At 41.8% G+C, this 27,981-nt stretch overlaps 1 protein-coding gene across 2 annotated transcripts in view; it reads left to right on the forward strand.

Annotated features, from left to right (window-relative positions):
• Nucleotides 1–27,981, forward strand: part of SPON1 (spondin 1) — a 257,617-nt gene that overhangs the window by 93,350 nt on the left and 136,286 nt on the right. For both annotated transcript variants that reach the window (XR_006208341.1, XM_042958428.1), the window contains exons 4-5: nucleotides 13,239–13,312; nucleotides 18,290–18,412. Coding sequence is in view for 1 of the 2 variants with exons in the window: in XM_042958428.1 (XP_042814362.1) it covers nucleotides 13,239–13,312; nucleotides 18,290–18,412 (197 nt within the window). In the remaining variant the exon portion in view is untranslated. The remainder of the gene's footprint in view (nucleotides 1–13,238; nucleotides 13,313–18,289; nucleotides 18,413–27,981) is intronic.

The raw sequence follows: 27,981 nt of genomic DNA on the forward strand, positions 1-27,981 counted from the left end.
AGGCCAGTTTGTACCATTCAATATGCAAAAGTCCTACCAGGCAGAGTTAGCAGGAAAACAGCTCTGAAGTTGCTAGCATCCCTCATGTCCAAACCATCTCTGGTTGTCTTTGGTTCATGTATGGATCCCCAATCAGTTGCAGTTAATTGATTTCCCAAAACATGTTACACAAATGATAACAATTTATTAACCGAAGAACTAGTGTGGCCTTCTTAAGGAGGGTACCAGACACATGGAAAGCCAGGATTTATTAGCTTTGTCTACTAACAATTCAGTACGATATCTTCCAAAACTGGGCCAGTGACATTAGACCTCTGGCCATGAGGGACTGCTGGTCATCTCCAGGGCAACTTGAATGGATAAGAATCCAGTCAGCAGGAAGCTGAATTATAGATCTTCAGGACCAGCTATGTCAATCCAAAGAAATATGATGCATGTCAACGCATTTGGATGCAGTGGGGTTAACTACAGTGCAAAGCATCATTACTGGAAGATCATTACCAAACATCCTTCTAGGATAAGAATTCTGCCAGTTCATTTTCTTGAACTGTATCTTCTGATATTTATATCAGAAATATCATCGACATGGAGCCATCCAGAAAAATAGGGAAATGTACATCACAACCTGATGGCACAAACTTATCCACTTGCAAACACAAAACAAAGCACTGACCATCAGGACACAGACCCTGGAACAAGTTTGATCTTTGGGTTTACCACACTGTGAGGGTCCAGCTTTAGGGACGTCCTCTGGAGGTGATGGCCATCTTGTTTTACTCCTGTTCCCTGATAGAGATGAGGAAATTGAAGCCTTCCTCTCCCTGACTCTCTTCCTCTTTGTCTCCACTGTGACTTCTGTCCCTACTTTGTGGAGGTTCTAAGCATTTCTCAGGGACATATGCTCTCAAGCTAAACTTCCTCATCTCTCTGAGATACACACTGTATAAATGTGGTTACAGTTCCACCTTTAGGACAGATATTTTTATTGATTTGGGGGGTTTTAATTGATTCTTTGCCTACTTGAGGAAAAAAAGATTTGCAGTACCTTGTTTAACATGGGTAAGAGGCTCCCTCTTAAGTCCCCCATCTCAAGAGTTAGTGAAAATTTTTTTTTAATTTACCGTGCATTTTTAAAAAAAGAATTTGTCACTTGCATTCTTCTGTGCATTAAAATGAGGTCCCATTATTTTTCTTCCACATCATTTTTCAGAAAAATAGAGCTCTTGGCTGGCTTTCTTCCTTCCTTCTCTCCGCCTTGCCTTGCCTTGCCTTGCCTTGCCTTGCCTTGCCTTGCCTTGCCTTGCCTTGCCTTGCCTTGCCTTTCCTTTCCTTTCCTTTCCTTTCCTTTCCTTTCCTTTCCTTTCCTTTCCTTCCTTCACTTATCTCTGAAAGCATTTTCAATGAGTAAGGGTAGAAAACAGGACAAATCATGCCCAGATTTTGTGGTCTATGTGTGGTCTCATGTTGCTCTAGAGCCCTATGGGGGTCCAGTGTGACTATGTCATACTTCTGATGAGCTCATATGACGTAATAATGAGGTCAGATGCTATGAAAGTGCTGCACAGTGTTGAAAAGGAGAAACATGGGACAAATCTGGAGTGAGTCAAAAATGTAAGGCCTCTGGGTGTCTTTTTTTGAAAAGTCGACTCAAAGGATGAACAGAGTGGAAGGCACAGTGCAATCAGCAATGGTCTTTTCCATAAAGAAAGCTCTGTCCCTGGTTTAACTTCCTCCTGGCAGACATACCATCATCCTGCTGATTCCCAACATTGTGAAGGGATTTTGAATTCAACCCGAATGGTTCCTTTGGAGAACAATGGTTGCCATCAGCCAAACTGCCTGGCTTGAACAAAGCAAAGCCGACTTAACTGGCCTTTATGCAGTGGGAAACATTTCATGACTCAGACCAGTCACTGTTTGCCGTTCACCCAGCACTCTGGGTGGCACTGCTAATACAAAGGACTTTATACGTCTTGCCAGATCATGGACATATGGTAGACACTCAACACTACATGTTGAATATAAAAGAGTTGACTTATGGGTAAAGTCAGTATATGAAAACAAATCACATCACCACACCTTCAGTGCTTTTTGCATGAAAGACACTGTGCTCAGTGCTAGAGGGACCCACAGGGTACAGCAAGGTCCCTTCCCTGAGAAAGCTCAGAATTCAGTCAGAGGTACAAAACATAAACACACAATAAGTTAAATGGTAATACAAGGCGTTCAAGTTTAGGCAAACATTGAGTGTCCAGTGCCCAAATTCCAAATGAACGAGGAAGATCAGTGGTATTCTAGAAACCCAGAGGAGGTTGCTTCTGACAGTCCTGGTCAATGAGACTCTGAGGTGACAGTGAGATGGTGACAGATGAGGGGGGTGTGATTAGACAGAGAGGGGGTGGGAGTGCATTCTTGGCCTATCAACTAGCATGGGCAGACGCCAAGAGGAGTCGTGTGACACACATTCTGTACCCACTGAAAAGGCAGGGTTGAGTTCAAGCAGCTAGGAAGAGTCAGGGAGAGAGTAGGGGTGGAGGGGCATGGGGTGGCTCAGACGTCAAAGGCAGCTTGCGTCCTGGTGTTCAGGATTGTGGACATTTAGCCAAGAGTTTGGATTGTGATCTATAAATGAGAGAGGCGCCTTTGTTTAGAGAGGACCTGCTTTGTGCCAGACCCTGTGCTGGGGTGGAGCAGGGCAGGGCGGAGGTGAGAGATGAGATCATTAGAACCGTGGTGCCATGGCTGCCTAATAGTCTGTGAAAGGAGGTGATGATGTGCTGGAGGTGACAGTTAATTCCCTGGCAGAACGTAGGTAAGTTGGGTGGGTTGACAAGGAGAGGAGACCTGTTAGGTTACTGCAGTAATTGTACAGGGAGTCACTCATTTAATTGTCCATGTGTGTCCTTCCTTCCTCGGGCAGAGAGGGAGGTAGGACTCAGGTGGGTACTAACAGGCATGAAAATCATGACTCCGAAATTTAGAGCAGTGCTTCGTGTAGAATCTCTCCCCCAGAAACAAGGCAGGTACTTACAATTTTGCATAGTTTTTTCGGGGATTTAGGAATCTTCTGAAACCCATTCATGGACGATGAATCCCTGGCAAGGAAGCATAACCACCCTCCCCACAATCCCTAGCCCAGCCTAGAGGAAGGAGAATCTCCCAACCCACAGGTCTGGTGCTATATACGCAGCTCCCATTTCCACAGCAGAAAATTCGGTGTGACAAGGGAGGCCCTCTGAGGAACACAAAGGATGGCAGGCTTCCTGTGCGTGAGGCCCTTGCTCTGTCACCTGAATTGTTTCCTTACATTTGAGAGGACAGTGCTGCCAGTCCTGGCTTACAGGAATCCACAGAAAGGGGAGACAGCTGAGCCCATGGCAGAGAAGGACCAACTCTAGGAGGCAATGACTTGTGTCAACCGGCCGAGCGGGAGTCTGTGATGCGGCAGCATAGCTCCTCTAGCTTAGAGGCTGGGATGGCTGTGGGATTACATCCGTGCCCTGTGCCGAGTGGCAAGGACTGCAGGGAACACCAGAGAACCCCAGGAGCAGTGCTGCCCTTCTGTTTCTTGTTTTCCAGCCGCGACAGGTTCTATTTTGGATCAGAGCATAGTCTGGAGAGAGAGCAGTTGAAGCCTTGGGTGCTTGGAATAAAAATTTAACCTTCATCTTTAGAGAGAGGAAAAAAAAAGAAAGCAAAGAGCATATATCTTAGTTGGAGATTTTATTAAATGGAATGACATTTTGTATGTGCAGTTTTCACATATCTGCTATCATTCATTTCAGACCTAATAGTGGTTCTGAAGCTTTTCAAGGTCAGGGACCTCTTTGAGAAGCAGAAGAAAACTGTGAACTCTTCCCCGGAAATATGCACTTGTGCACATCACACAAAATTTCATCATCCTGAAACCTGTCTGTAGACCCCCAGATTAAAAACCCCAAGTTCAAAAAGCCTTGGTAAGATCCTCTGCTAGTTTCCAGGCACAAACTGATGAGTAAGGCATGGTCCCAGGGCTAGAGGGGCTCACAGTCCTCTGAAGGTTTATAGATGTGAAGAAGTTGGAGGAGAAAGTCAGGTAGGCACTGACCATTAGCTTGGCCATATGAGACATTATCCAGCAGAATCATGGGCTCAACAGTATTATAGAAAGATGACCCCAACTGTCAGTTGTCCCTTGACTGGTAACACCGGTAACACCCCAAGAACTGATAATCATGTTGTGAACAATATACTAAGGCTGATTGCAAAAAAAAAAAAAAAAAAAAGGAATTTTCAGGAACATGAAACCCCATGTCACTGTATTCTTAAGATAAAAATATTTTTAGCCTAAAGACGTATTGTGAGATAGTATCTCCACCCCAGGCTCAGTAATTAGATGTGTATCTCTTTGCACGGTTAAGAAATGCCGTAAGTTAAGCCAGAGGGAGGATTCCACAAAGGGTCAAAATATGCTGGAAAAAAAAAAATGTCCAGTTTAAAACAATTCTAGGAAATAAGAAATGGTCCTGTTCACTACTCAGAATGGCCTACCTGTCAGAGCCCCCACAACTGAGAATACATCCTGCAGCCTATTTATTTTGTCCATGTGAGTTTATTGAAGATTTTTCCAACAGATGACAAATTTCCAGCCAGTGATCTAGCACATTCCCCTAAGGGTTTCCACTGTTTCCTCAGCCCCAGCTTACAGGCATGTACAAGCCTCCTCCGGAGGAAAAAGAAAGAACATTTCACTCTCCTGTGTTTTCCTATCAAACTCCCACCCACCCTGCTTCCTTTACAGCCACGTCTGTCTCCAGCCTGGGCCATACTTGCCGGCCTGCCTGCTCTCTTTCTAGACAATGTGAACAGGTGCCTGGCCCCGGCATCTCAGGAGGGTCCCAGCAAAGAGCAGAATGTTCTCCCACCCGCCAAATCCAGAATGTCTTTCTCAAAGACTCTTCTGATCAAAACAGCCCTGTCCCCGCTCCCCCCAGAGTCCTCCAGTGGCTCCCCAGTGCCATCTCCTGGCCAGGTGCGTAGGGTCAGCAGAACTTGCTGTGACTCACCTTTTGAGCGACCCTCTGTGGTGTCCATACCACTTCCCATCAGTCAGGCATGCTTTTGAGAGCAGCGTTCGCTAGGAAACTTGACTGATGATAACGTCAACAGATGGAGCGATTTTTTTTTTTTTTTAAATAACAAGAAGGCCAGAGGTAGGTGACTACTGGTATTGTTTCAATAGCTAAACAATGTCAGGACCAGTGTCTCTGATTTTTGTTGGCCTTTTCCTCATGGTCACAAAACGGCTGCTTTATTTAACACATTGTGTTTGTAATCAAGGCTGAAAAAAGAGGGACAGGGGCGCCTGGGTGGCTCAGTCCGTTAAGCATCTGACTAGATTTTGGCACAGGTCATGATCTCAGGGTTTGTGGGTTCTAGCCCCACATCCGGCTCCATGCTGACTGTGAAGACCCTGCTTGGGATTCTCTCTCTCTCTCTCTCTCTCTCTCTCTCTCTCAATAAATAAATAAATAAATAAATAAATACATACATACATAAATAAATAAACTTAAAATAAAAAGAGGGACAGGCCAGGGTAAGTCATTAATTTTTTTCATCTGGAAAGCACAACTTTCTCAAATAGTCTCCCCTCTATCCTGTAAACCTCCGCTTCTAAAAATGAGGTCACATGTGGGTCACATGCACCAATTCCCCAGCTGCAAGGAAGGCTGGGAAAGTGGGAACAAGACAGTCATGATTGGCTTGCCTGGTATCACCCCCCGAAAAAAAATCTGGGTTATGAAATCATGGGGGATGGAAGACATGGGTATTGAGTAGATTCTAGTACTTGTTAGGCAGTATTCTGACTCATCAGACGATGTGTCTCTCTCCCTCTCTCATCAGGCTGGTAACTGTTTCATATCACACTAGGCCTTATTTATCTTTGTATCTCCAACTCCTCACACAGCTTCGTGGTACCTACTCTGATAAACAAAACGTCAGTGAATGAATGTCTGTCTGGTTTTAAGGCCTCTTGTATCTAAATTAGCTCTTTTGAAACATAATCCCGTTTTATCTTTTCACATCTCTCTTATGAAAATCAATTCCTCATTGTTAATTTCCCATTGGATTTGGGGAAGGTAAAATTTGCAGTACTAGGGTAATAGTATCGACAAGACATATGATAAAGATTAGGTCTGAAATTGGACAGTACTAAGAGAAAAATGGAATCGTGATAAGCTTGTTATCCCCAGGGTCATGGGGTCATTCTGAGAAGAAATAAACTGAGTGTTTAAAAATAGTTTTCTCCAGTTTTTGTTAAAATTGAAACTGTGGCTTTGTAGACATAACTTTGCTCGACGATGTGAATCAAGAACTTGAGAAATCCAAGGATCATGATACAAGGTTGGGAACGGATCATAGTCTTGTTAAGACCTGAACTGACCTCTCAGCCAGATTCTGATCATAGCATCAGCTACGTGTGCACGTGCAGCCGTGTGGAGCTGATACCCCGGGTTAGGTATAGAAGGACCATGGATGATGGACCTGCCAAGGATTCTTTTTTGGTATGCATTTTAACTGCTGCAAAGTGCCCGTCCCTGGGTACAGGCTCAGCTTCTGTGCTATCTTTCCGAGAAATTATTCTGATGGACCTCATTCCTAAGCGATAATTCCTCCAACTCCACCTCTGCTCCCACCTCATCTGAGCCAGAAATGGCCTGCTACCCCAGAGTCCCCATAGCACTTGTAGGCGATTCTCCACTTGGGATTCTAACATACTGTGTTTTCGAAGAGTCATTTGAGAGTGTTCTCTCTTAGAGTGTGGCAGCTTGTCATAGGCACACAATGACATATTCTGGCCCTTAATTAACCCTACTATGCCATTTTGTTACCAGACCCAAGCCTGGTGGATTGTCCCAATGTCAGCGTCCTCGTTGTAACATTGTACATACTGAGCTTTTACAAAACGTTACCTTTGGGGAAAATTGTACAAGTGTACAATTTCTCTGTATTATTTCTTATAACTGAATGTGGATGTGCAGTTATCTCAATACAAATTCCAAAAATTACCCAAAAAAAATTCCTCCTTGCCCCGTCTGTCTTTCGTTTCAGTCATTGGCACCAATGTCCCTCCCTCTAGTCCCTGGGGTTTGTATATGGAGTGTCACAAACTCCCTCTGTCAGTTTTCTTGTCTGTAAAACAGGGATAATACTAGCACCTACGTCATGGCGTTGTTGGGAGGATTGGGTGAGTTAATACTTGTGGAGGACTTGGGTGTTCAATTGTTACATAAACAAAAAGTAAATAAAATATCTTGTACTCAGCCTCCTCTTTCTGCCCCAGATCCAGTAAGTTAGCCAGTAAGTTACCTAATTTTCCTACAACGTATCTCTTAGATTGTCTATTTCCACTGCCCAGATCTTAATTCAGACCTGCAGTGCCGCCATTGTTGCCTCCTGTTGGAGCTTTGCCAAGGAGAAGTTGGTCACTGCTCTTCAGCTTCCCATGGCTCCTCCATCATCCCGCTCAACATTGATTTCCCGTTTCCTTTTTTTGTCTCTCTCTTCTCCCACTGGACTAGGATCTCTTTACTGGAAGGCACTGTCTCTTATTCTCTTTGAATTTTCAGCTCCTAGCAAAGTGTCTGACACAAAATAAGTCCTCAGTAAATGTTTTATGAGTGATTGATAATTAAGCAGGAATAATCTCATGGCAACTACTAGCATTGCTTGGTTGCAGTAATGGTAGATGACTACAAGCCTCTGAGTCTGTAGTTTTATGACCCAAACACAGTTTGTGACTTTACGGTTGGGTGGCATTGGAGTTCTCTTGTGTGTTGTAGCTAGAGCCCTCCAGATAAGCTTTCACTTTTCTTCTCCCATGGGCACATTATGATGGGCTGCCAGGATGCCTGTTAAGTCTTGGACACAGCGCCATGTCCTGACATCCACCTAAAGCCATATAAAAAATTGGAAAGAGTCTGGATCATGGAATGCATCCCGCCTCCGTAAGCATTTGTTGATTAACATGAGACCATGATCAGGTTAGTAGTTAGCATTCCTGTGAAGTAAAATAAGGCAGATAGCCTCAGTTCCTGATGGCATTACCATCACTATGACTCTAATATTTTATTTCTGGGTGCTCCCAGAGAGTTGTCCTTTCTTTGGTAGAAGGAAGTGGTGTTACTGGTTATACACTGGATCACTTCCATGAAAAAACATCCCTGCCATCATAGACAAAGTTTTTAAGCACCCCAAGAAATGTTCAGTAAGAGGGATTTTCCTAGAATTGGGAAAAGAATGGGCAAAATTAGTCTGGAGACCACAAACCTGAGTTTCATTTTGGCCATTCATTATCTCTGCCTGAAGCAGCTGACCAAGCTAACACCCTCACCCCTCCCTCCACAAGCCAAGGAGACAGACCCAATGTTAATCATAATCATAGCTCCTGTTTATTAAGCACTTTTATGCGCCAGGCACCTTGTTAGGAGATGGTGATTTAACAACAGGAAAGATAATGGCTACCACATTGTGAATATTTACTTCATGTAATACGCATGTATTAAGGACCTTACATGAATTATCTCTATATGGCAGCCATCTGGCCACTGATGATCCATGTGAATGATTTTCTGGCCTGATTTCTCCCAAGTCCTTCAGTTTCTGGTGTCTCCCTGTCTCTTTTTGGTGAGAGCAGGGAGCATACTCACAATTTAGCAAGCTCTAACTTTATCCCAATAGGAAAATTCCCCAAGGAGAAAGAAAAGCAAATGAATAAAACCTGCAGACAGAAAAGGGTCAAGCATCCAAGAGATCCAGGATGGTTCCACCACTTGAGGTTTAAAAGAAAACGTTTGAAATGATTAGTAACTTGTTTAGAACCTCAATATCCCAAAGTTTGAGAAGCTAACATGCTGAGAAATTTCATTTAGATTTCCTTAACACGCTCTCTCATGATAAGAGAGCATTCAGTGTATCAGTGTATAAATGCTATGCAACGGGACTGCCAAATTGTAACACAGGATGGGAGAAATTTGTCATTTTGAAATGCTAAGGGAATTCTTACTAACAGCTTTCTCATCTTGTAAAGCTATTATTTTTCTGAATCATAATATGATTTATAAATCTCAGCTGAGTTTTATACTTTTGATGGGAACAGACTCAAAATGAAATGCATTTTCTCAGAATATAAATTCTCTCAGGAGTTGACCAAATGAGGAATAAAAAGAAACATCTTCTGCAACCAAGCGTACCAGATCCTGGTCTCTGTTGGTATACCTATAGGTGAATATTGGTCTTCTCCAGAGTTCTGGGCTCAGCCTGCCTCTCCTCACTCTGCACACTTTCCCTGGGTGACACCTGCCGCTTCAAAAGCTTCACCTCTTACTTCTGCCCCAGTGACTCACATGCCCCTACTCCCCACCCCTCACATCTCTCCTGAGTCACAGGTCCCTATGTCTAATTACCCACTAGACAGACCACCATCATGCCCTACAGATCACTCAATCTCAAATTCTCTTCTTTTCCCCAAACTCCGTTCCTTCTTGAATTCCAGTACAACAACAATACTAACATCAATGGAAGTAAGATACAGTTCCTGCTCTCAAGAAGCTTGTAAACTAGCACAGGAGATAGAAAAGTAAATAGGCAGTTATAGTATAAGTTAATAATAAATGCTGTGGTAGCAGAAACTCAAGAGGCTATGGCTCTCATAGAAGAGCACCCAACCAAGCAGCCAGTCAAGAAACCAATCTTAGTAGGGTATGAGTTCTGGGTAACTGAAGTGTGTGTGTGTGTGTGTGTGTGTTGTGCTCACATGTGTCTTGAGGAGTCCCATAGACAGAGGCTCAGGGGCATGAGATTTTTAAGACAAATATAGGATATGGCTTGGACAGAGTGCTCAGGAGGGATTAGATAAAGATGAGGCCAGATCAGAATAAGCCTTGTATCCCACATTTGATCTGCACAGAGTTTGAAATCCAAAGGCAGGATACAGAGGTTTGGCCATGTATAGGCATGAAAATGTATGCTCAGTCTTCATGGAGAACTTCAGCTGATCATGACCCAGGCTCCAGGGAGGCCATCAAAGTCTCAGTTCTTCATGGTATGTTCCATGAGATGCTAAAATGGATGAAACAGGCCTCATTTCATAATACATTTCAACTCACACGCCAAGTGTACTTTTTATATGTAATTATCTTTAATCCCTTAAAACCATGCTGGGTATAGCACAGGCCATTAGCTTTGGAGGTAGACAGGGGAAACTTCAAGACTGTGGACATGTTACTTAACCCCCCCTCTCTCAGCCATCCTCACCTGTGAAGGAGAAAATGGCTACAAATTTTCAACTGAATTGTTCTAAAAATAAGAGTATTTTGGTACGTTTGCTAAACTTGACCAAAACTGACATGAAGCTATATAAAGTTTTTATTTTCTCTCTTACTATGAATTTTCTTACATTTTGTTTCAGAAAAGTTGATGTGTTTGATTATGGGGATGTTAATGGTATATTATCATCTTAACTTTCTAATAATACCTGAAAAACTCTGAATTCAGAAATGCATCCAACCCAGGGTTTTGGATAAGGAAGGAATTTGAAGAGCTATAATATATGCAAAACATAAGATGTATAAGGTAATATACATAAAAGGCCTCCCTAGCACAGTGACTGGCACATAGGAAGGACTCAGAAATTACAACTATTATCAAAAAGAGTGGGTAAGCTGTTGTAGACTTCATAAAACAAGGCATGAAGGAAATGAAAACATCTTGTAGGAAATACATATTTTCTCTTTCTGGCCCCCAACACTTTTACAATGATACTTTTGAAAATTTGGGGTGATTTAATTTTTCTAAGCATGATCATAGGCTTTTGCCTATGAGAAGATTCCAAGGATTTGTTACAGATGCTAGCTAGCAAAGGCATGTTTGGGGAGATTCTGGGAAAGGAAACAGCATCAGCAAGGGCCCAGTAGAGTAGAAGAGGTATTCAGGCAAGGGGAATAAACTTCTCAAACTCTGAAACCCAGGGACCATGACACAAAATGGCAACAAACAAAGCCAGAGGGGTGTTTGGGGGAAATTTTGTAAAAAGCCTTGAATACAATGGTAATTTTGTATTTTATCCTATATATCAAGGGTTTTCAAACCACTTTAGCAAGAGAATTTTATTGAACTAAAATTTAATTTGCTTGGGAACTCTACACTGCAATCACATACCAACTCATTTTTACTCTATGGCCCAAGTGCTCTTTTTAAAAGAGCACATCTGATTATCTCATTCCTCTTATCAAAAACACTTATCAAAGACATCTCATCAAGCTTGGTGTAAAATGCCATCCCCCTGCATGGGGTGATGTGGCCCTGTGCACCTCCCCGGCTCATCTCACGCTACCTCCCTGACCTACCACTGGTCATGAGCCATGACCCTCCCACCTCAAGGATCTTTAAAGGATGTCCTCTCCTTTATTTCTTCCTCCCACTTGCCCTATTGACCTCCTACTCTTTCCTATCTAAGCCTTCTTTTCTGCAGAGAATCTTTCCTGGCTTGGTGGGGATCCCCTGTATTACACTCTCCCACACCCTGGAGACTTCTCCATTCAGCACTCAATCGCGGTCATGTTAAATGCGTAGCTGCAGATTTAGCTGTCTCGTGCTTTCTCTCCACTCTGCTGTCAACTTTGAGAATGGGAAGCCACCCCACCTGTCTTGTTCATGACAGTGTCCCTGGCCAGTGTCTGGCTACCATGCAGGCCTCCAACGACTATCTGTTGAAAATATACCAATAAATACAACAGGAAGACAAATGGGGGAGGAGGCTGCTTTGGTAGGAAAGAGGATGAAGCCTTTAGCTGAAGCAAGAATGCCAGGCCTGGGCTACTTCCCTTGCCCTTTACAGTGTTCTCTGAGGTACTTCCTGGTGGAAAGTACACTCTAAAGTGGTAGATAATGGGATGCTCTGACTAACAAAAGACTTTGTTATTTGGCTTTGGGATGAGTATTCTCAAGAGAGTTTTCTTGGTCTGAGGAAACTTGCTGCTAGATGGTCAACAGAATGGATAAATGATCAAAGTAGCTTTGTGGAGACGGGAGGCAGATTTCATTCATTTATTTCAACATCTCGTCTCTCTTGGGTAAGGAAAGGCTATAAAAGACATATGTAGGCTGCTCTGAATTTTATTCTTTTGTGCAAGACGGGGTGTAGAGTAGATGTTTCTTTGGAAAGTAATCTTGGCCTAGGCCCATGCCGTCAAGAAAACCGCCTCCCTACTCTGCAGAGCCGTGCATACAGGGGCCCATGCCTGGCTCTGCGATCACGTGACACAGGCAGATCATGTGACTGTATCACTCCCTCAGTGTGCCTTGCTGTAGTGGAGCTGATGATCCCTTTCTCTGTTAAATAGGGCAAATCAAAGTAAAAAAATTATGTTTTGATTGAGTAGCGTTTCTGAAGAAAATCAGTACAAAGGGCCAAGACCCACTGGCACTGTTTCATCGTTAAGTATTGTAGACTTCACGTTACAGGGACGCTGGGTTTCAGGATTCGACGTCTGCACGGCCAGCTGAAAATATACAGCAGAGTGGGTTAAAGGAGAAGTAGTATGTCTGTGCAGTCCTAGGTTAAGGAGAAAATACGTACTGGCCAAAAGTAATTTTTCAACCTCCAGATATTCTTTCCAAATTCTAAGATCCTGTGTTTGACATGTTTAAGAGAGACATGTAACAGCTGAAATTGTCTTTGTTCAGAATGTAGGAGACAGTGTCGTCTAGACTTTCAGGAAAGATAGAGAATGACATTTTCGGAACACATCAAAATATATTTTTAAATTCTTTTTTTTCCCCTTCAGGAAAGGGATTTGACATGCTTTTCTGATTTGAATTTGGTTGATCTATAAATGGCTTCCATCATTTGATACAAAACTAGAATCAAATGAGCCATTGAGAAAAGTTACTGAAAATGCCATTAGTTCTTTCTTACCTTAACATTAATATTAGCACCACCACTGACAACACAATAACTAACATTTATGGAGTGGCTTCTAAGTATGTTCTGTGCTCCTGACATGCATTTTTTGGATTTAATTCTCAGAGCAACCCCACGAGGTATGCATTATTATTAATGACAATTTTTCAATGGAGACACTGAGGCACAGAGAGTTGGGGAGACTCACCCAAAGCCGCACAGCCATAGGTGGCCGGGCAAGGATCTGACATGCCTCAAACCTGCTCTCCTCACCATTGTGCTTTTCTTCCAACAGGGCCAGCATTGTGCAGAAACGCATCATTTATTTTCAAGATGAGGGCTCTCTGACCAAGAAACTCTGTGAACAAGGTAAGAACTGCAAGTGGAGGAGGGTCAGGTAAACGGAAGGTGGCTCATTCAGTGCAACCGTCCAGTGGCAGGAATTAGCTGATTGTGCTTTCTGAGTTTCTCCAGGTTCAGCTTCCTCACGTAGCGCTAATTTTTAATCTGGCTGTGTTCTGTAGATAATTGGATCTGCCTTAAGTTCTAATTACTCAGCTTGATTCCCTGGGTAGGAGATGATGTACCTTATATTGGTGTCGTCTTCTTATTTTTGTGAAACAGTGATTATTCTAAAGAGGTTCCTTGGAATAATTCACAGGATTTAATTAAGAAATGCACAATTGTGTACCTTTAAGATGCCTGTAATGATTCTCTGGAATAATCTCTAGAAGAACTTGTGTGGCACCTGGGCAGTATGGGGGCGGGGGATTTTCTCCAAGAAAGACAAGCAGGAGATGGGGTTGCCAAGGGAGCATTGACCTTATGATTCTACCACAGTCAAGGATATGGTCCATTGATTTGCAAGCTTATTGATGCCCTCTCCTTGGGTTGAAGGCATTCTAACAAAGCTCATAGAGATCAAGAAGATGGGGAGGTCAGAGGAGAGGCCTGGATTCCTATCCAGCCTGGGTTTGAATCCTGCCTCTGCCCTTCCTAGTTATCTGACTTTATATATGTATATAAGCACAGCATCTCTTTGGCACATAGTAAGTGCTGTATATGTAAGTGTTAGCTATTGTTATCTGTATCCGATGCTTGTTTATTAATCTGTCATAAAAAATTAAGACCTTAAATATCTGAATGTGTTTAGAAGTCATTAGATAACTAAATAAAAATAGAAAATGTTCTACGATTATACAGTTTGTCTCATTTCTATTAATTTTTGCAGAATTTTTATTTGCATCTAGAGCAATTGGCATTTTGCGAAGAAATAATTTTCTCAAATTCTGGCAAATCATAAGCTACTAAGAAAAAGAAAGGTTGATAAAGGTCTTCTGGGAAAATAATAATAATAGCTAATATTTTTCAAGCGCTTGCTATATGCCGGGCACTATTCTAAGCATTTCACATGCCTTGCTCATGTGATCTGCACAAATATATCATCCCCATTTTATAGATGAGAAGCTTGAGACACAGAAAGTTTTAAAAGCTCACTTAGAATCACAGCTAGTGGTCAAGGGCAGAGTTTGGACCTTAAAGCCACTGCCTTTCCATTGAAGGGACTGTGTCTCAATTCATTATTGCCTTTGGTAGATCAAAGTGTACCAAAGCATAGCTCCCTATGGATGAGCTGGAGCAGAAACTAGGTCCTATGTGGAACATGGTTCAGAAAGCATGAAAAAAGCAAAGGGAGAGAATTGGATGCTTTGCAGTGGAGACATACCTGTCATAGGGGCCAGAGAACTGGAACCCGAGGTCCCTGGTCAGCTTCCAGGTGGACATTTCCACACACGGCTTTGGGGACTTTCCTTTTCATATTTAATTGTCCATAGGGTCACTCAGCCTTTTTCCGAACAGAGGACACCTTGACTGTCAAGTCCCTTGGTTCATAAAGGACCAATCCCATTCCTGCCCTGTCTCTATGAGATGACACCAAGGTCCTGTGGGTTAGAGTTAGGGTGTTCTGGAGCACACATTTACAAGCCACCTCTTGGTCTACACCCACAGATGGCTAATCACAGCCACTGTGGTATGATTTTGTTAGTTTGACATTCAGAGGACAGACTTATTTCTCAGAATTGAGGGTTCTTAGGAAACACTTCTCTGTCACCCTTGCATACTGACAGCAATCATTAACTACCGTGCACTTGCCAAAGCCTCAGCCCTGATGTTGTGTGAAGCCATACAAATATGCTAAGTTCTGCAGTTACAGTGTCAATCCAATGGTGTGCAAGTCTCTATTGGTTATCACTTCCGAAGCAGAGATCCTATCAAAATGACGAAACATGCATATGTATGAAGAAACTGTTTTCCATCAGCAACTTGGTGGACAAAAAATAAAGGTCCCGCAGGCCCTGGGCTGAAGGATCATTACATGCAGTTGTGGACAATCCCCCCCCCCCCACCGACCCCACCTGAGGCAGCAGACCTATGAGGAAATCCAACAGTTAACAAAGCAGATCACATTAAGAAAGTCTTTAATTGATAAGCAGAGAGCAAAGGGATTTCTCTTAACTGTGTATGCCTACTTAATTATCTCCAGCTCTTTCATTAAGGTCTTTACATTCTTTCTTGCTTGGTAAGTCAAATCAAATCCATCAAGGAAGGGGGGGAAAGAAACTAGTGTCTTATTTTTTCTCAGTTGAAGCTGTTCATCCATGGGGGAAAAATTAACAACAGCGAAGATAAAAGGCACTGGCAATCATTATTTTTTAAAAGAAACATAAAACATTAAGTTACTTACAATTAGGAACAGAGAAACATAAAATATTCAAAAAGGTGACCTATAATAACCACATGCGTGCACATGCTCACTTTAATACCATGTCACAAACGATGGAGAGAGACAGGGAGGGAACTCACAGAAGGGAGGAAACTGTGGGAGAAAAGGGATAAGGAGAAAAGACAGACTAAGGGGAGAGCTAAAAAGGACGCTGATGGATGGAGGGTAGAAATGGGAGAGGGGGCAGCTCAGGAGATCAACATGGCAGGAAGTCATCGATATTGGGTGAGGCTGGCTGTGGTTAGCAGAAGAGGGGTGAGTTGACGCTTGTTCTCACTGCCCTTTGAAAACCCGGTTCATTTTCAATTGGCTTTTCCTCATAGGAAACAGTATGTCTGTTTTTAGTTTCAAACTTAGAAATTTATTTTTTTTAATTGTTTAATGTTTATTTTTGAGAGGCAGAGAGAGAGAAAGGCAGAGACAGAGACAGAGCGTGAGCAGGGGAGAGGCAGAGAGAGAGGAGACACAGAATCCAAAGCAGGCTCCAGGCTCTGAGCTGTCAGCACGGAGCCCAACGGGGGCTCGAACCCATGAGCTGCAAGATCACAACCTGAACCAAAGTCAGATGCCCAACCAACTGAGCCACCCAGGCACCCCAAACTTTATTTTTTTTAATGGAAGCTAATTTTCCTTTGGAACTCTAAGAGGTTTATTATGAGTGTATTCCCCTGAACTCTTGGATATATCTTTAAGTTTACCGTCTATATCTGAAAGCCCTTTTGATCAGGTAAAGCTACCCATTGGCCTTATTTTGGTCTTTTGAGAGATTGCTCCCTCATTTAATAGTGCCTGGTAGCTACAATTATAACCCCAGCATCTATCTCTTAGCTTGGAATCCTTTTTCAAAACTAAATTTAGTTTTTTTACAACATAGTTGGTCATAATAATGGAAATGTAAAAAGAAAAAGTCTTTAGGAGTTACTAACTTATGCTACCTTTCTGAAAATGTATGCAATAAGAATTGTCCCTTAACTATCAAACTGGCTCACCTAGGAATCGTACCTAGGTTTCATGTGCATTAAGCAATGGAGAGTCTGCTCCTAAGCACAGACAATGCGCTGCCCTCTTCCAAACAAAAATAGCCAAACAGTGATTTCTATTTTGGGTGGTTTCAGACCTCTTCTTTGGTGCTGTTTAGAAATCCTGAAGCCATAAAGGCAGGTCATTTTTTAAATGCACCCTTGTTTACTTGAAAAAGCATAAAGAGAAACACATACACACACACACACACACACACACACACACACACACACACACAAAAATTACTCTCATTGATAACTTATGCAGACATGTCCAGCAGAAGGTCCTCTTCTGGGAGTGATACAGTACAAAGATTAAGAGCATGGGTTCTGGACTCCAAAAGACCTGAGCTCCGGTTCTGCCTGAAACACCTCCTATCCCTGTGACCGTGGGCTGGTTACCTAACAGTTTACTGATCTGCAAAAGGGTGTTAACTGGAGTACTTACCTCCTAGGGTTGCTAGGATGAAATAAGACAATGTACGGACATACAAGGACTCTCTACAACGTAGTGATTATTATAATATTTCATGCTTTCATCTCCATCCTAGAACCCAGAGTTCACTTCTTCTACCCATCACTGATTTTCTGTGTTCGAACCAAATGAACCCAGTGAATTCCACAAGGAAGACTTGTACAATGCTCTTCCTGGCGCTCAAAAAGATTTTTATACTGTCATTGCTCTTTATATAATATTGACGAAAAAATGTCCAACTTGCCAAAGGAACCTTTATGTTAATATCACTAGAGAAACTGAAGAAAAAGCAGTTGAAGCAAGCTGCATCTGTAGTCATTGTTTTCGTCTTGCAAGAAGCTGAACAGACTAAAAGCAACAATGCACGGTTAGGGATGTGGGCTTGACTATCAGAAACACTGAATTTATTCACGTAATCTCTCTTTCCCCACTTATCAGCTATTCACAGATAAAAATGGAGGCAGAGAGGGAATCTTGTTAAGTTTTTCCTGGCTGCCTCTATGCTCAGAAGTAAACCTGAACTTACGAACATTTTCCTAAGTCTCTGAAAGCTTGGTAAGAAGGGATGTGACTATATATGCATTTTAAAAAATAATTTCCAGCAATCTTTTATGTCTCTCTACTTGTTCTCACTGCTCTTCTGCAAAGCTGCTCCTTCTGGTCCTGGCAATTTGACCCCAGCAAACATTTCTTAGAGAAAACACACACGTGCATATTCCTCTTAAAATTTAGTGGAAAAATTGTATTGTGGAAAGAAAGGATAACTGAGAAAGTTTCATCCCTGGTTTCCCAAATATTCTGCCTTATTGGTCCCACAGGTCTCCTCACATTGTTAGAGCAAAAGTTCTGAGTCTTTTTTATTTGTAAAATACAATTACTATCCTTAGAGGTATATAAAAATCCTTTATAAACCCAAGCACTGGCCTGGTTCAGAGTGTTATTAATCAGTGAAAACTGCACCTTATCTTCTTTTCCCAAGTATGAAGGACAGGACAAGACAAGATGGCGCTGCCTTATAAGTGACCCATATTTGCTTCCTAACTTAGTGACTCTCCTAACTGTTTCAGATTCCATGTTTGATGGGGTGACGGACAAACCAATTCTAGACTGCTGCGCCTGTGGAACCGCCAAGTACAGACTCACATTTTATGGGAACTGGTCCGAGAAGACGCACCCCAAGGATTACCCTCGTGAGTAGAGTAGCTACTTCATGGATTGGGGGAAGGTGTGTGGTGAAGTTCTGTCTGGCTGTGGGATACACCAGCCAAAGTGTCTCAGGTCTGCTTGCTTTTACCAACTGACTCATGAAATGCACATTCCCACAAAGTGAATTCATTGAGGCTAGCCGATAATACTGTTTTGCTTTTTGCTTCTTTGCATAACGTTGTTCTGATCTGTGATTTAAAAAAAATATTCCTAAGGTCATGCTGCTTATCTTCAGGTCAAATATTTGGTAACATCAGTCCCCGCAAAGTGGCTTTCTCCACGAATTATACAATAGATCTATATGTGCTGGGAATAGCTGGCAAAAGGGGCCTGCTCTTGACTCCACAGATCAAGGTCAACAAACGTTCGGCATCCTCAAACGTAATGGTGGTCTATCTGCACACCCTTTCTCTACTGATTCCAGATACCACCCTAGAATCCCTCATGACACCATGCTCCAGAGAGCCAAAAGCAATCCATGAGAGTTGTCAGGAGGCCCCAAACTTGCCATTTTGGAGTAGATCCTTAAGCAGGACCCTACCAACTCCCTTTTCTCTTGTCATTGTCTCAACAAACGCCTAGCATGTGCCAGGCACTGTGCTAAGCTCTAGCGATATTCTGGTGAACTAAAAGAGACATGACCCACATTCTCGTGCAACTCAGAGATTAGTGGGGAGACAGACACTAATCAAATAATCACACACAAAACTGTGAAAATTCTAACAACGAATAGTGGACCTACTGGGTGCCGAGCATTGTTACATATGTCACGTCATTTAACCCTCAGAATAACCTGTTTTTGTGGATGAGCTCACTGGGTATCAGAGAGATGTCATGACTTGCCCACAATCAGATGTAAGTTAGTAGCGGACCCAAAATTCGAAAAGGGGTTGTTGGCCTCCTTGTCCTGCCTCTCAATTGGACTCTGCCTTTAAGACCCAGTGACGCTCATTCTCGCCAACTGTGGGTGGCAGGATGTTGGTGTGGCTCAGTGGGTGGCACTGAGCATGATTTTTCTGTTCATTGTCTGTTTTATTGTTCATTTTGCTCTGGAGTCACCACAGCTGGGCAAAATGAGTGAGACTGGAAGAAAGGGATTCAAAGGAGGGACTGAAGTCTGCCACTAAAGACGGGGAGCAAAGGGTCCGTGGTTGGGACTTAAGTAGACCTGCTCCAGACCAGAGCCTCCGTGCTCCCCAAGCAGCCCACCCAGCGGGTACTTGGCAGATCTAAAGACCTATTGTTTAGCTTTACCCGCATGTAATCAGGACTTGGGATCTTAGAAGCTCCTTACTAGTTTCTTCTTCTCACTCTGGGATGCAGCTTGATCTGCTTCAGCTGGTGTGGGAGACCTGCGTGAACAAAGTTGGAATCTGCCTGGCGGGGAAGAAACCACTTGGAACAAATATGAAGGATAAAAATTTCCTCCAGTGCCAGCCCAGAGGAAATAAAATGTTAAGGGCCCATCACTTAACTTTCGTAATCCTAAGGAGCTTCTTGCTCTTTTCTAGTCTGACGCTGTTATTTCCCAGAATTCAAACAAACAAAAACAAATACAAAAAAAAAAAAAAAAGGCACAGACCATTGTTTCTGGGTCTTTGGGCCAAATCAAGTACAAATCTATATCAGGTTTCAGTGAAGTTGTTGGGAGTTTCTTAATAAATAAAGCAGACGTGTTCTAGATCCCTCAGGATTGTTCCAGTGTCACATGTCAGCGTGTCTTAATTTTTGGTTGGAAAAATTTTGTCACTATGTACAGAGGAGCGTGATCACATCAGACTGTGATTGTTTCTTCAGGAGTCTTCTCCATCACAGAGAGAAGTCCTTCAGGACTAAAACCATGACATTCTCGTCTTCCATTTAGTGCCTTGGGAGTGGCTTCCCAAGTACTGTGTGCTGATTGCTGAACTCAGTAGCATCCACTATGACCTGGGAGGCAGGTTTCTAGACCACATCTAGTCACTATGGCCAACACTGATGAGGAATTGTAGGCCAGACCTTCCTTGGAGGGACAGGATGGACTTGTATACTCAGAGGATTGGAGCCAATCGAAAGGGCACAGAGAGGGTCTAATAAGGACTTTGAAAATTCAATGCTGGCAAAAGTGATTTCTACTAATCTTAGGTAACAGATGATTTCCCTTTGGCAGCTCCAGGGATGACTTTGTCTTGATTAATCCACCCTTGCCATTAAGCCCAATTAAGCCATGATGCTTCCCAACAATAGTAGAAACTGATAGTTATCAAGTCTCCCTTCTCTTTATTAATTACTCATCCAAAATACCCCTTTCTCCACAATGATCTCAGAGCAGCAATTCCCAAGCTTTTTCATTTCAAGATGCTTTTTACATGCTTAAAAATTATTGAGAACTTCAATATCCTTTTGCTTATATGGGTATTTTGCAATATTCACCAAATCAAAAATTAAAACAAGTTTAAAAATATTACTTATTAATTAATTTAAAACATAACATATAATGAATTACCAATAATAAACTCATTACATGTTAACATATTTTATGTAAATAGCTATATTATCTAAAACAAAAGAAATTTAGTAAAAGAGCGTCATTGTTTCACATTTTTGCAAATCTCTTTAATATATTGCTTAATTCAAAGACACCTAGAGTGTCATATCTGCCTCTGCATTCTCCCTGTTGTGGTATGTTTCTTGGTTGAAGTATATGAGGAAAATTCTATCTCACCCAAATATGTAATTGGAAAAGGGAAGAATATTTTAATAACTTTTCCATTAATTACAGATAATCTTCGTTGATACTACACCAAAACTCTACAAATGGTAGTTTCTTTTTTTTTTTTTTAAATCTTTATTTATTTTTCAAAGAGAGAGAGAACACAAGCAGGGAGGGGCAGAGAGAGAGGGGGACAGAAGATCCGGAAGCGGGTTCCGTGTTGACAGCATAGAGTCCAACGCGGGGCTGAAACTCATGAACCACAAGATCATGTCCTGAGCTGAAGTCTGACACTTAACTGACTGAGCCCCACAGGCCTCCAACACTCCTCCTTTCTTAAAGGATAATTACAGTGTAGAATATGAAAAACTATCAGTGAACTTGTACTCTGTTATATTAAAATACATTGCTTTGCACTTTGGAAGGATCTTTTACAAGCGAATGATTTTGTAACATCATACGTTGGTCATTTAAAAAACCTTGGCTTACTGAGTTATGCCGATGGTCCAGATGTTGAGACATTGCATTGTACAATCTCAGAAATCGCATTCATTAATATCACTTTCAGAAAAGTGCTGAAGTATTGGAAAGCTATCAAATTCATAGTAACAGACACAAGTTTTCCAAAATTCTAAGGTTTGCTTGAAAGTTCAAATTTTATCATTGGCAACAGATACTGTCAGTTGTTTTCCTTGAAATGACAGGCTCTCTTCATTTTTGAGAACACGTCTGCCACATTCTCCAGTCTGAATAACCATAATTTGTCTGTCACTTGTTCTTTCTTTTTTTTTATTAAAATTTTTTTTAATGTTTATTTATTCTTGAGAGAGAGAGAGAGAGAGAGAGACAGAGTGTGAGCAAAGGAAGGGCAGAGAGAGAGGGAGACACACAATCTGAAGCAGGCTCCAGGCTCTGAGCTGTCAGCACAGAGCCCGATGCGGGGTTCGAACTCACGGACCGCGAGATCATGACCTGGGCCGAAGTCAGACGCCTAACCGACTGAGCCACCCAGGCACCCCTGTCATTTGTTCTTTCAAGTAAAAGTGATGTTTAGGAAAATAAACGTGTCCAGGGACCTCCAGAAATGCAGAAGAGCATTTATTTACACACGACAATCACAGCACCTGGGTATCTATGCAAGTGCTTTATGCACTGTTTCTCATTTAGTCACATGGAATAGGAAAACAATGTGTACTCAGAAGGTACAGAGGTTTCATAAAATTAACACTTTGTAGTGTTTCATCTAAAACATTCTTCAGTGAAGCTGGCTCTTTAAACGGTTTGCTGTGGGTCCTTGCATTGAGGAGCACACTGCTGACAGGTCAAGGCCACTGCTTTGATTGGCACTAAGTGACAGCAGTTCCCTTCAGCACCACTTTTGCACCATCAGGGTGAATGTCAACATGTTGCAAGAGGTAAATGTCTTCGTATTCCTATGAAAAGAGTTTGCACCTCACAGGTCCCCTGCAGGGGCCTCAGGGTGCCCAGAGGCCTGGAGGCCACACTTTGAGAGCCTCCGCAATAGGGTAACAGAGCAACCTAGGGTGTCTGACCTTCAGTTTGGGGTAACTTGCCCTTGAGAATTCGCATCAGGCTCTACAAGAGGATTGGGCAATGCCCTTGTGTTTTGTACCATCTTCTCAACCACTATACAAGATGGTTTGTTCCAAATGCTGTTTCTGGGGTTCCACTTCTTAGAGAACCAAGTACTCTGCATTCATGACACCCCCACCCCACCCCGGGAGAGGCTAGGTGAGGTGAAATAAGGAAGGGCAAGGGGATGGAGGGCCCCAGTGACTTCTGACATTCCCTCTCTATTGTGATGCCATAAATCTCTGCTGGCCATCTGGAAATGGCAAAATCCTTTTAAAATACCCCCAACTGGGTAGTACCTAGAAATCCATTTTAAGGCTGAATCATGCAAGTTATACCTCCTAATTTTATAAGTGGAAGAAAAAAAAAAAAAAAAAAACCACCTGAAGCACAAAGTTAAGGGCTCAGATCACATAGCCAGAGAGTTTCAGAAACAAAATCAAAGCTCGGATCTCCTGATTCCCTTTTGCCTCTTCTGGGGGCTGTTGCAAGTCTGTCTTCTCTCTTCTGCAGTGAAATTAAATGCCTTATACACAAAGCATCTTTTAAGCGTCTGCTGTACCAACGTGGACTCAACGGATACCAAATTCCAAACAGCTTTGCCCTACTGTACAAAGACCTACTCTGGAGAGATCCTAACTGAGAAGTCAGAAAGAGAAGGTCTGGATTCACTGACCCTGGACAGAGTTCCAGAACGCTGGAGTGTTGGGAGAAGTGCAAGCCCCACCCACCCCCCAGCCTACCAGTGTCTGTCTTCAACAGTGCCCAGAAGCTTTCCAGGAGGTTGTGTCTTTTATAGGAACATGGTGACCGGACAGGGTAACCTCAGAGATGTCCAAAGGGGTTGGAGCCATGTTCATTCTTGGCCAGGGGATCGAGAGTCGCCTAACAGATGCTGATTCTCTTTGCTCCCTTGCTCTAAACACAGCTCCTAGGTTCTTTGACAAGTGCCTCCACCCTGTAGAGACTGTAATGTCCCTTGACAATGTGAACAGCATAACTTCCCCCATTTTTGGTATGGTATCGGTTTTAACACTGCTTAACAAATACATATTGATGAAAAGAACATTTTTTCCAGGAGCCAATTATTTTTTTTTTCATTTAACGACACATTGCCTAAAATATGAACTTGGCCACTGGGAAATATACTCTACAGAATCAAAGTTAATTTCACAATGAAACTCAGCCATATTTTCCATTGGGTCATGTTACTTAAAAATTCTTAGTTATTAAATCTAATCACATCAAAGAACACCACTCCAACCTTTGGCAACTACTCTCATTTCTTCCTATGTACATCCACATACAGGGTTTCACATTTGGAAACATTGCATCCTACTTTGTGCATTTGGCTTGGTTTCCATAGTTCTAATTTGTTATATCAGCTTGGTCTAAACCACTTATCTGACTGTCATTTTACTGAACATCTAGGTGATGTCAGGATTTTTTGCTAACATAGAAAGCACTACAATAAAAAAGAAAGAAAGAAAAAAAGAAAAAATGTAATAAAGTCTTCTTCCACCCTTCCTCCTTTTTTTGAATCATTTCCTTGAAATAATTTCCCAAGAGTAAGACTACCAGATCAAAGGATATGGACTTTTTTTGACTCTTGAGACATTTTGCTAGATTCTTCTCCAAAACATTTGTATCAGTTCACCATGTAACCAATAGTGAGTAAATATATCTCTTTCTCCCCGGCCTCCTCGGCATTTAACTAAACATTTTCCGTTTGGGTTTTGCCAATTTATGGTTATAACAAATTAATCTTATTATCTTAAATTGGCATTGGTTTAATTAATAACATACTGGAATCTTGCTTCATGCCTATTGTATTTGCCTTTAAAACCACTAGGGCATTGACAGGAATCAAGTCTGATTTTGCCTATTATCTCTCCAGGACCTAGCTCATTGTCTGGCACACTGAAAGCCTCTAAAGAAGAAAGAAAGAAAGAAGGAAGGAAGGAAGGAAGGAAGGAAGGAAGGAAGGAAGGAAGGAGGAAAGGAGAAAAGGAAGGGGAAGCAGTTATGAGCAAGGAAGAGAGTGGAGGGAGATGAACAATGAGAAGGCACTGAAGAGGCTGGGGCAGGAGAGAGAGGACCCTATGTGGCTGCTAAGTGGGGAGCAGATTAAATGGTGCTGGTGGCTATTGGGAAGGTGGATTAGGAGGATATTACAGTGATGGTGCTAGCTCAGACTAAGGCAGCAGACATGTGATAGAATGAATGAATGGACTTGAGATATCTTTTAGAGGTAGATTCTGTCATGGATTCAATGTGGAGGAGTGACAGAGGAAAACATCAAAACTGATGAGCCAGGTTTCTGGCTTGGAAGAAGAAGTACTCTTTCTTCTTAAAATATTCTTCAGTGTTATTGTCTATTTTTATAAGTGATTGTGAAATCATTTTATCAAATTCTGTAAAGGATTCTGTCAGAATTTTAAATGGGATTGCATTGAATCCCTAAATTACTTTTGGAAGAATTGTTAGCTTTATAATATTTAGCTTGCTCACTTTCTTCCCATTTATGAATAAGATGATTTGTGGGTTTCCACGGCTCAGTGTCTAGAACGGTGATGAGTCATAGGTGGACCATAGGTCTCCTCTAGATCTAACTTCAGAAGCAAAATGAAACATTTAACAAAAAATCCCACTCCTTCCTACCATCACAGGGAAATTCCTCTCTAAGCCCATCAGCGCCCCCCAGTGGAGCGACCACCAGGCTGAGTATGAATAGAGTACATCACCCGGTATTAGAATTTGGTACCAAGTACAAGTGTAATGATACACAGTTTCAGTGAACGATGGGGCAAAAGAGAAAGGAATAAATAACTTCTTTCCCGCTTTTTCTCCTCTCTTCCCTCCATCTGTCTGGGAAGTCTTACTGCAACAACTCGCTGTTTTCTGCACTGGGAATAGGGAAGGAAAGTCAGTTAGTCTGGTCTTCCAGCTAAACGTGGCAGGTTGAATGCAAACGTTAATTTATGATCTTTCCTTAGATTCCGTAAAGATAGCACTAGGTGAATAAAAAATAAATAAACTCACAAAACAAGAAAAGAGGAAAGAATACATACACCATACAAGAGATACTGCCAAAATCTGGGAAGCTGGACTAGTGGCAACCGTCAGCAGAGCAAAGAAAGATGGAGCCAGTACCCCCAGAGAGGGCGACACATAAGAACCAAGACAACTAATTGCACGGAACACAGGAATAGCCTCAGGAGCCAAGTGTTCAGCACAATGAATGGAAAGCATAACATCGTAAAATATTAGAATAATGGGAATAGGAACAACCCTAAAAGCATCCAGAGAAACAGACAACAAGCAAAGAATCGGGCCTCTTTAGAACAACACAAAAGCTATAAAACGATGGGGTGATGCCACATTTCAGACTTAATGGTTATAAATTCTGAGGCGGGGGGGACCCTTTTTGCTCAGCCTGGAGACCAGGCTAAGATAGAGCAGCTTCTATCTCCATGTGCTGGTTGGGTTTCTTTCTGGGTCATTTTTTCATTGAAGTTTATTTTGTTTTGGTAAGAAAGTAGGTAATAGAATATTTCTACTTTTGTATTTACAGAATTTGTTCTGTTTGTTTTTTTCATGGCCTTATATATGTTTACTTGAGAAAGACTTTTTTCTTATTCCATCTTATTCCATCTTATTCCATCTTATGGCATCTTATTCCAACGTGCCGAAGGATACGTTATTTATTTCATGGCACGTGAGTGTCCTTGGTCCATTCAAGGCCCCTCTGGCTTTATTTGTTTTTGTTACATTCCATTTACCCCACATATGATTACTGTCATAATAGAATCTTTCTGCCATCTTATTTTATATTTCCTGATTATAATTTCTTTTTGTTTCTTCATTTAACCACTTCTTTTCTTTCCATTGCCTGCATTAGGTTTTCTTCTGCTGGTTTAAACATTATTTGATTCATTTTGTTTTTGTTGTGCTTGTGGTGGTCGCCTTTAATTTAAAACACATACTTATGCTGATTTATCTGCGTTGATTTCATAAACATTTCAATATTTGTCTTCCCCTGAACAAAACAAGAATGCTGGCATGCTCTCAGATTCCTTTGGTCTCTTCCATCCCTCTCTACCCAAGCACACATTCATATCGATTATTTTCTAGGATGGCTGTTGATCTCTCCTTTATTTCCATGTCTCTGGTAGTCCCAGTCTCTGTGTTTCTGAAGTTTCCCAGTGTTGAGCTCAGAGGAGTGTGGAGTGGGTACTTAGTTCACCATCTCATCAGGAAACAGCAAGAAACTTGCAGGGGTTTTTGTTTACAGTTTTCAATCCATTTAATTCTTGGCAATATCTATGCTTCCTGCTATATTATGGTAAGTTTAATTATGTTTTTTCAGGCTGTACTACTTTATCATTTCTTCTTAATTGTTCATATTCTGATAATGGGGTCTTAACACCTTGATCTAAAATTGTATACTTATCATTTCTCCTTGATTTTTAACAGATTGTTTTCTATTTTTGCCGTGTCTTTGGAACCTGTAGACATAATGGTCATTATACCCTCGTTATTAGCTTTGACTTTCAACATTGCATAATTAATGTAATTAGCTGGCTTTAATAACTTTTGCCTTAAATTCAGTCGTGGCTGAAACCCCACCTGCTTTTCCTTCACTTTAATTAATTTATCTTTTCAGTGTTTTTTAAATGTGTTTTTTTCTTATTTTTAGACTTTCTAAGCCTTTTAAGGATTTTCCAGTAAATTATTGTATTTATCCAAAAATGCTTTCGCCTTTTTTTTTTTTTTTTGGTTTTGGGATTTTTTGGGTTTTTGTTTTTGTTTTTGTTTGTCCAGGGTGCTCCATTCCTCAGATCTGTCTTCTTTTGTATCTTTTCCTGTCTGTCTCTGTGCTCTGAATGTTTCCTCCTAGTGCATTTTTCTGTTTAGTTCCCTATAGCATCCCGTTGCACGCTGTACCTGTGTTATCATTGTTTGCTCCTTCACACTCCTTCCTCCCATAATGAGCTCTCCTGAAATAGGTGTATTTAAAAAACAGATTGCAACTATTCTCTGACTTCTGCGTTTATTCTCATTTCATTCCACAGTTTACTGCTTCCACGGCCCCACCCCCACCTCACCCTGCACCCAGGTTCTTAATTCAGAGTTCTGCTCTCATACAGCCAAACATTTTTAATAGTTTAAAATCATTTCTCCCCCTTTTACTCCTCTTTCCTTGAGTGATGATTATGACTGCTATTTCTGAAACCTTTGCCTCAGACTATTTTATTGGCATTTAAA

This window comes from Panthera tigris, chromosome D1 (genome assembly GCF_018350195.1).
Source record: "Panthera tigris isolate Pti1 chromosome D1, P.tigris_Pti1_mat1.1, whole genome shotgun sequence".
NCBI lineage: Eukaryota > Metazoa > Chordata > Mammalia > Carnivora > Felidae > Panthera > Panthera tigris.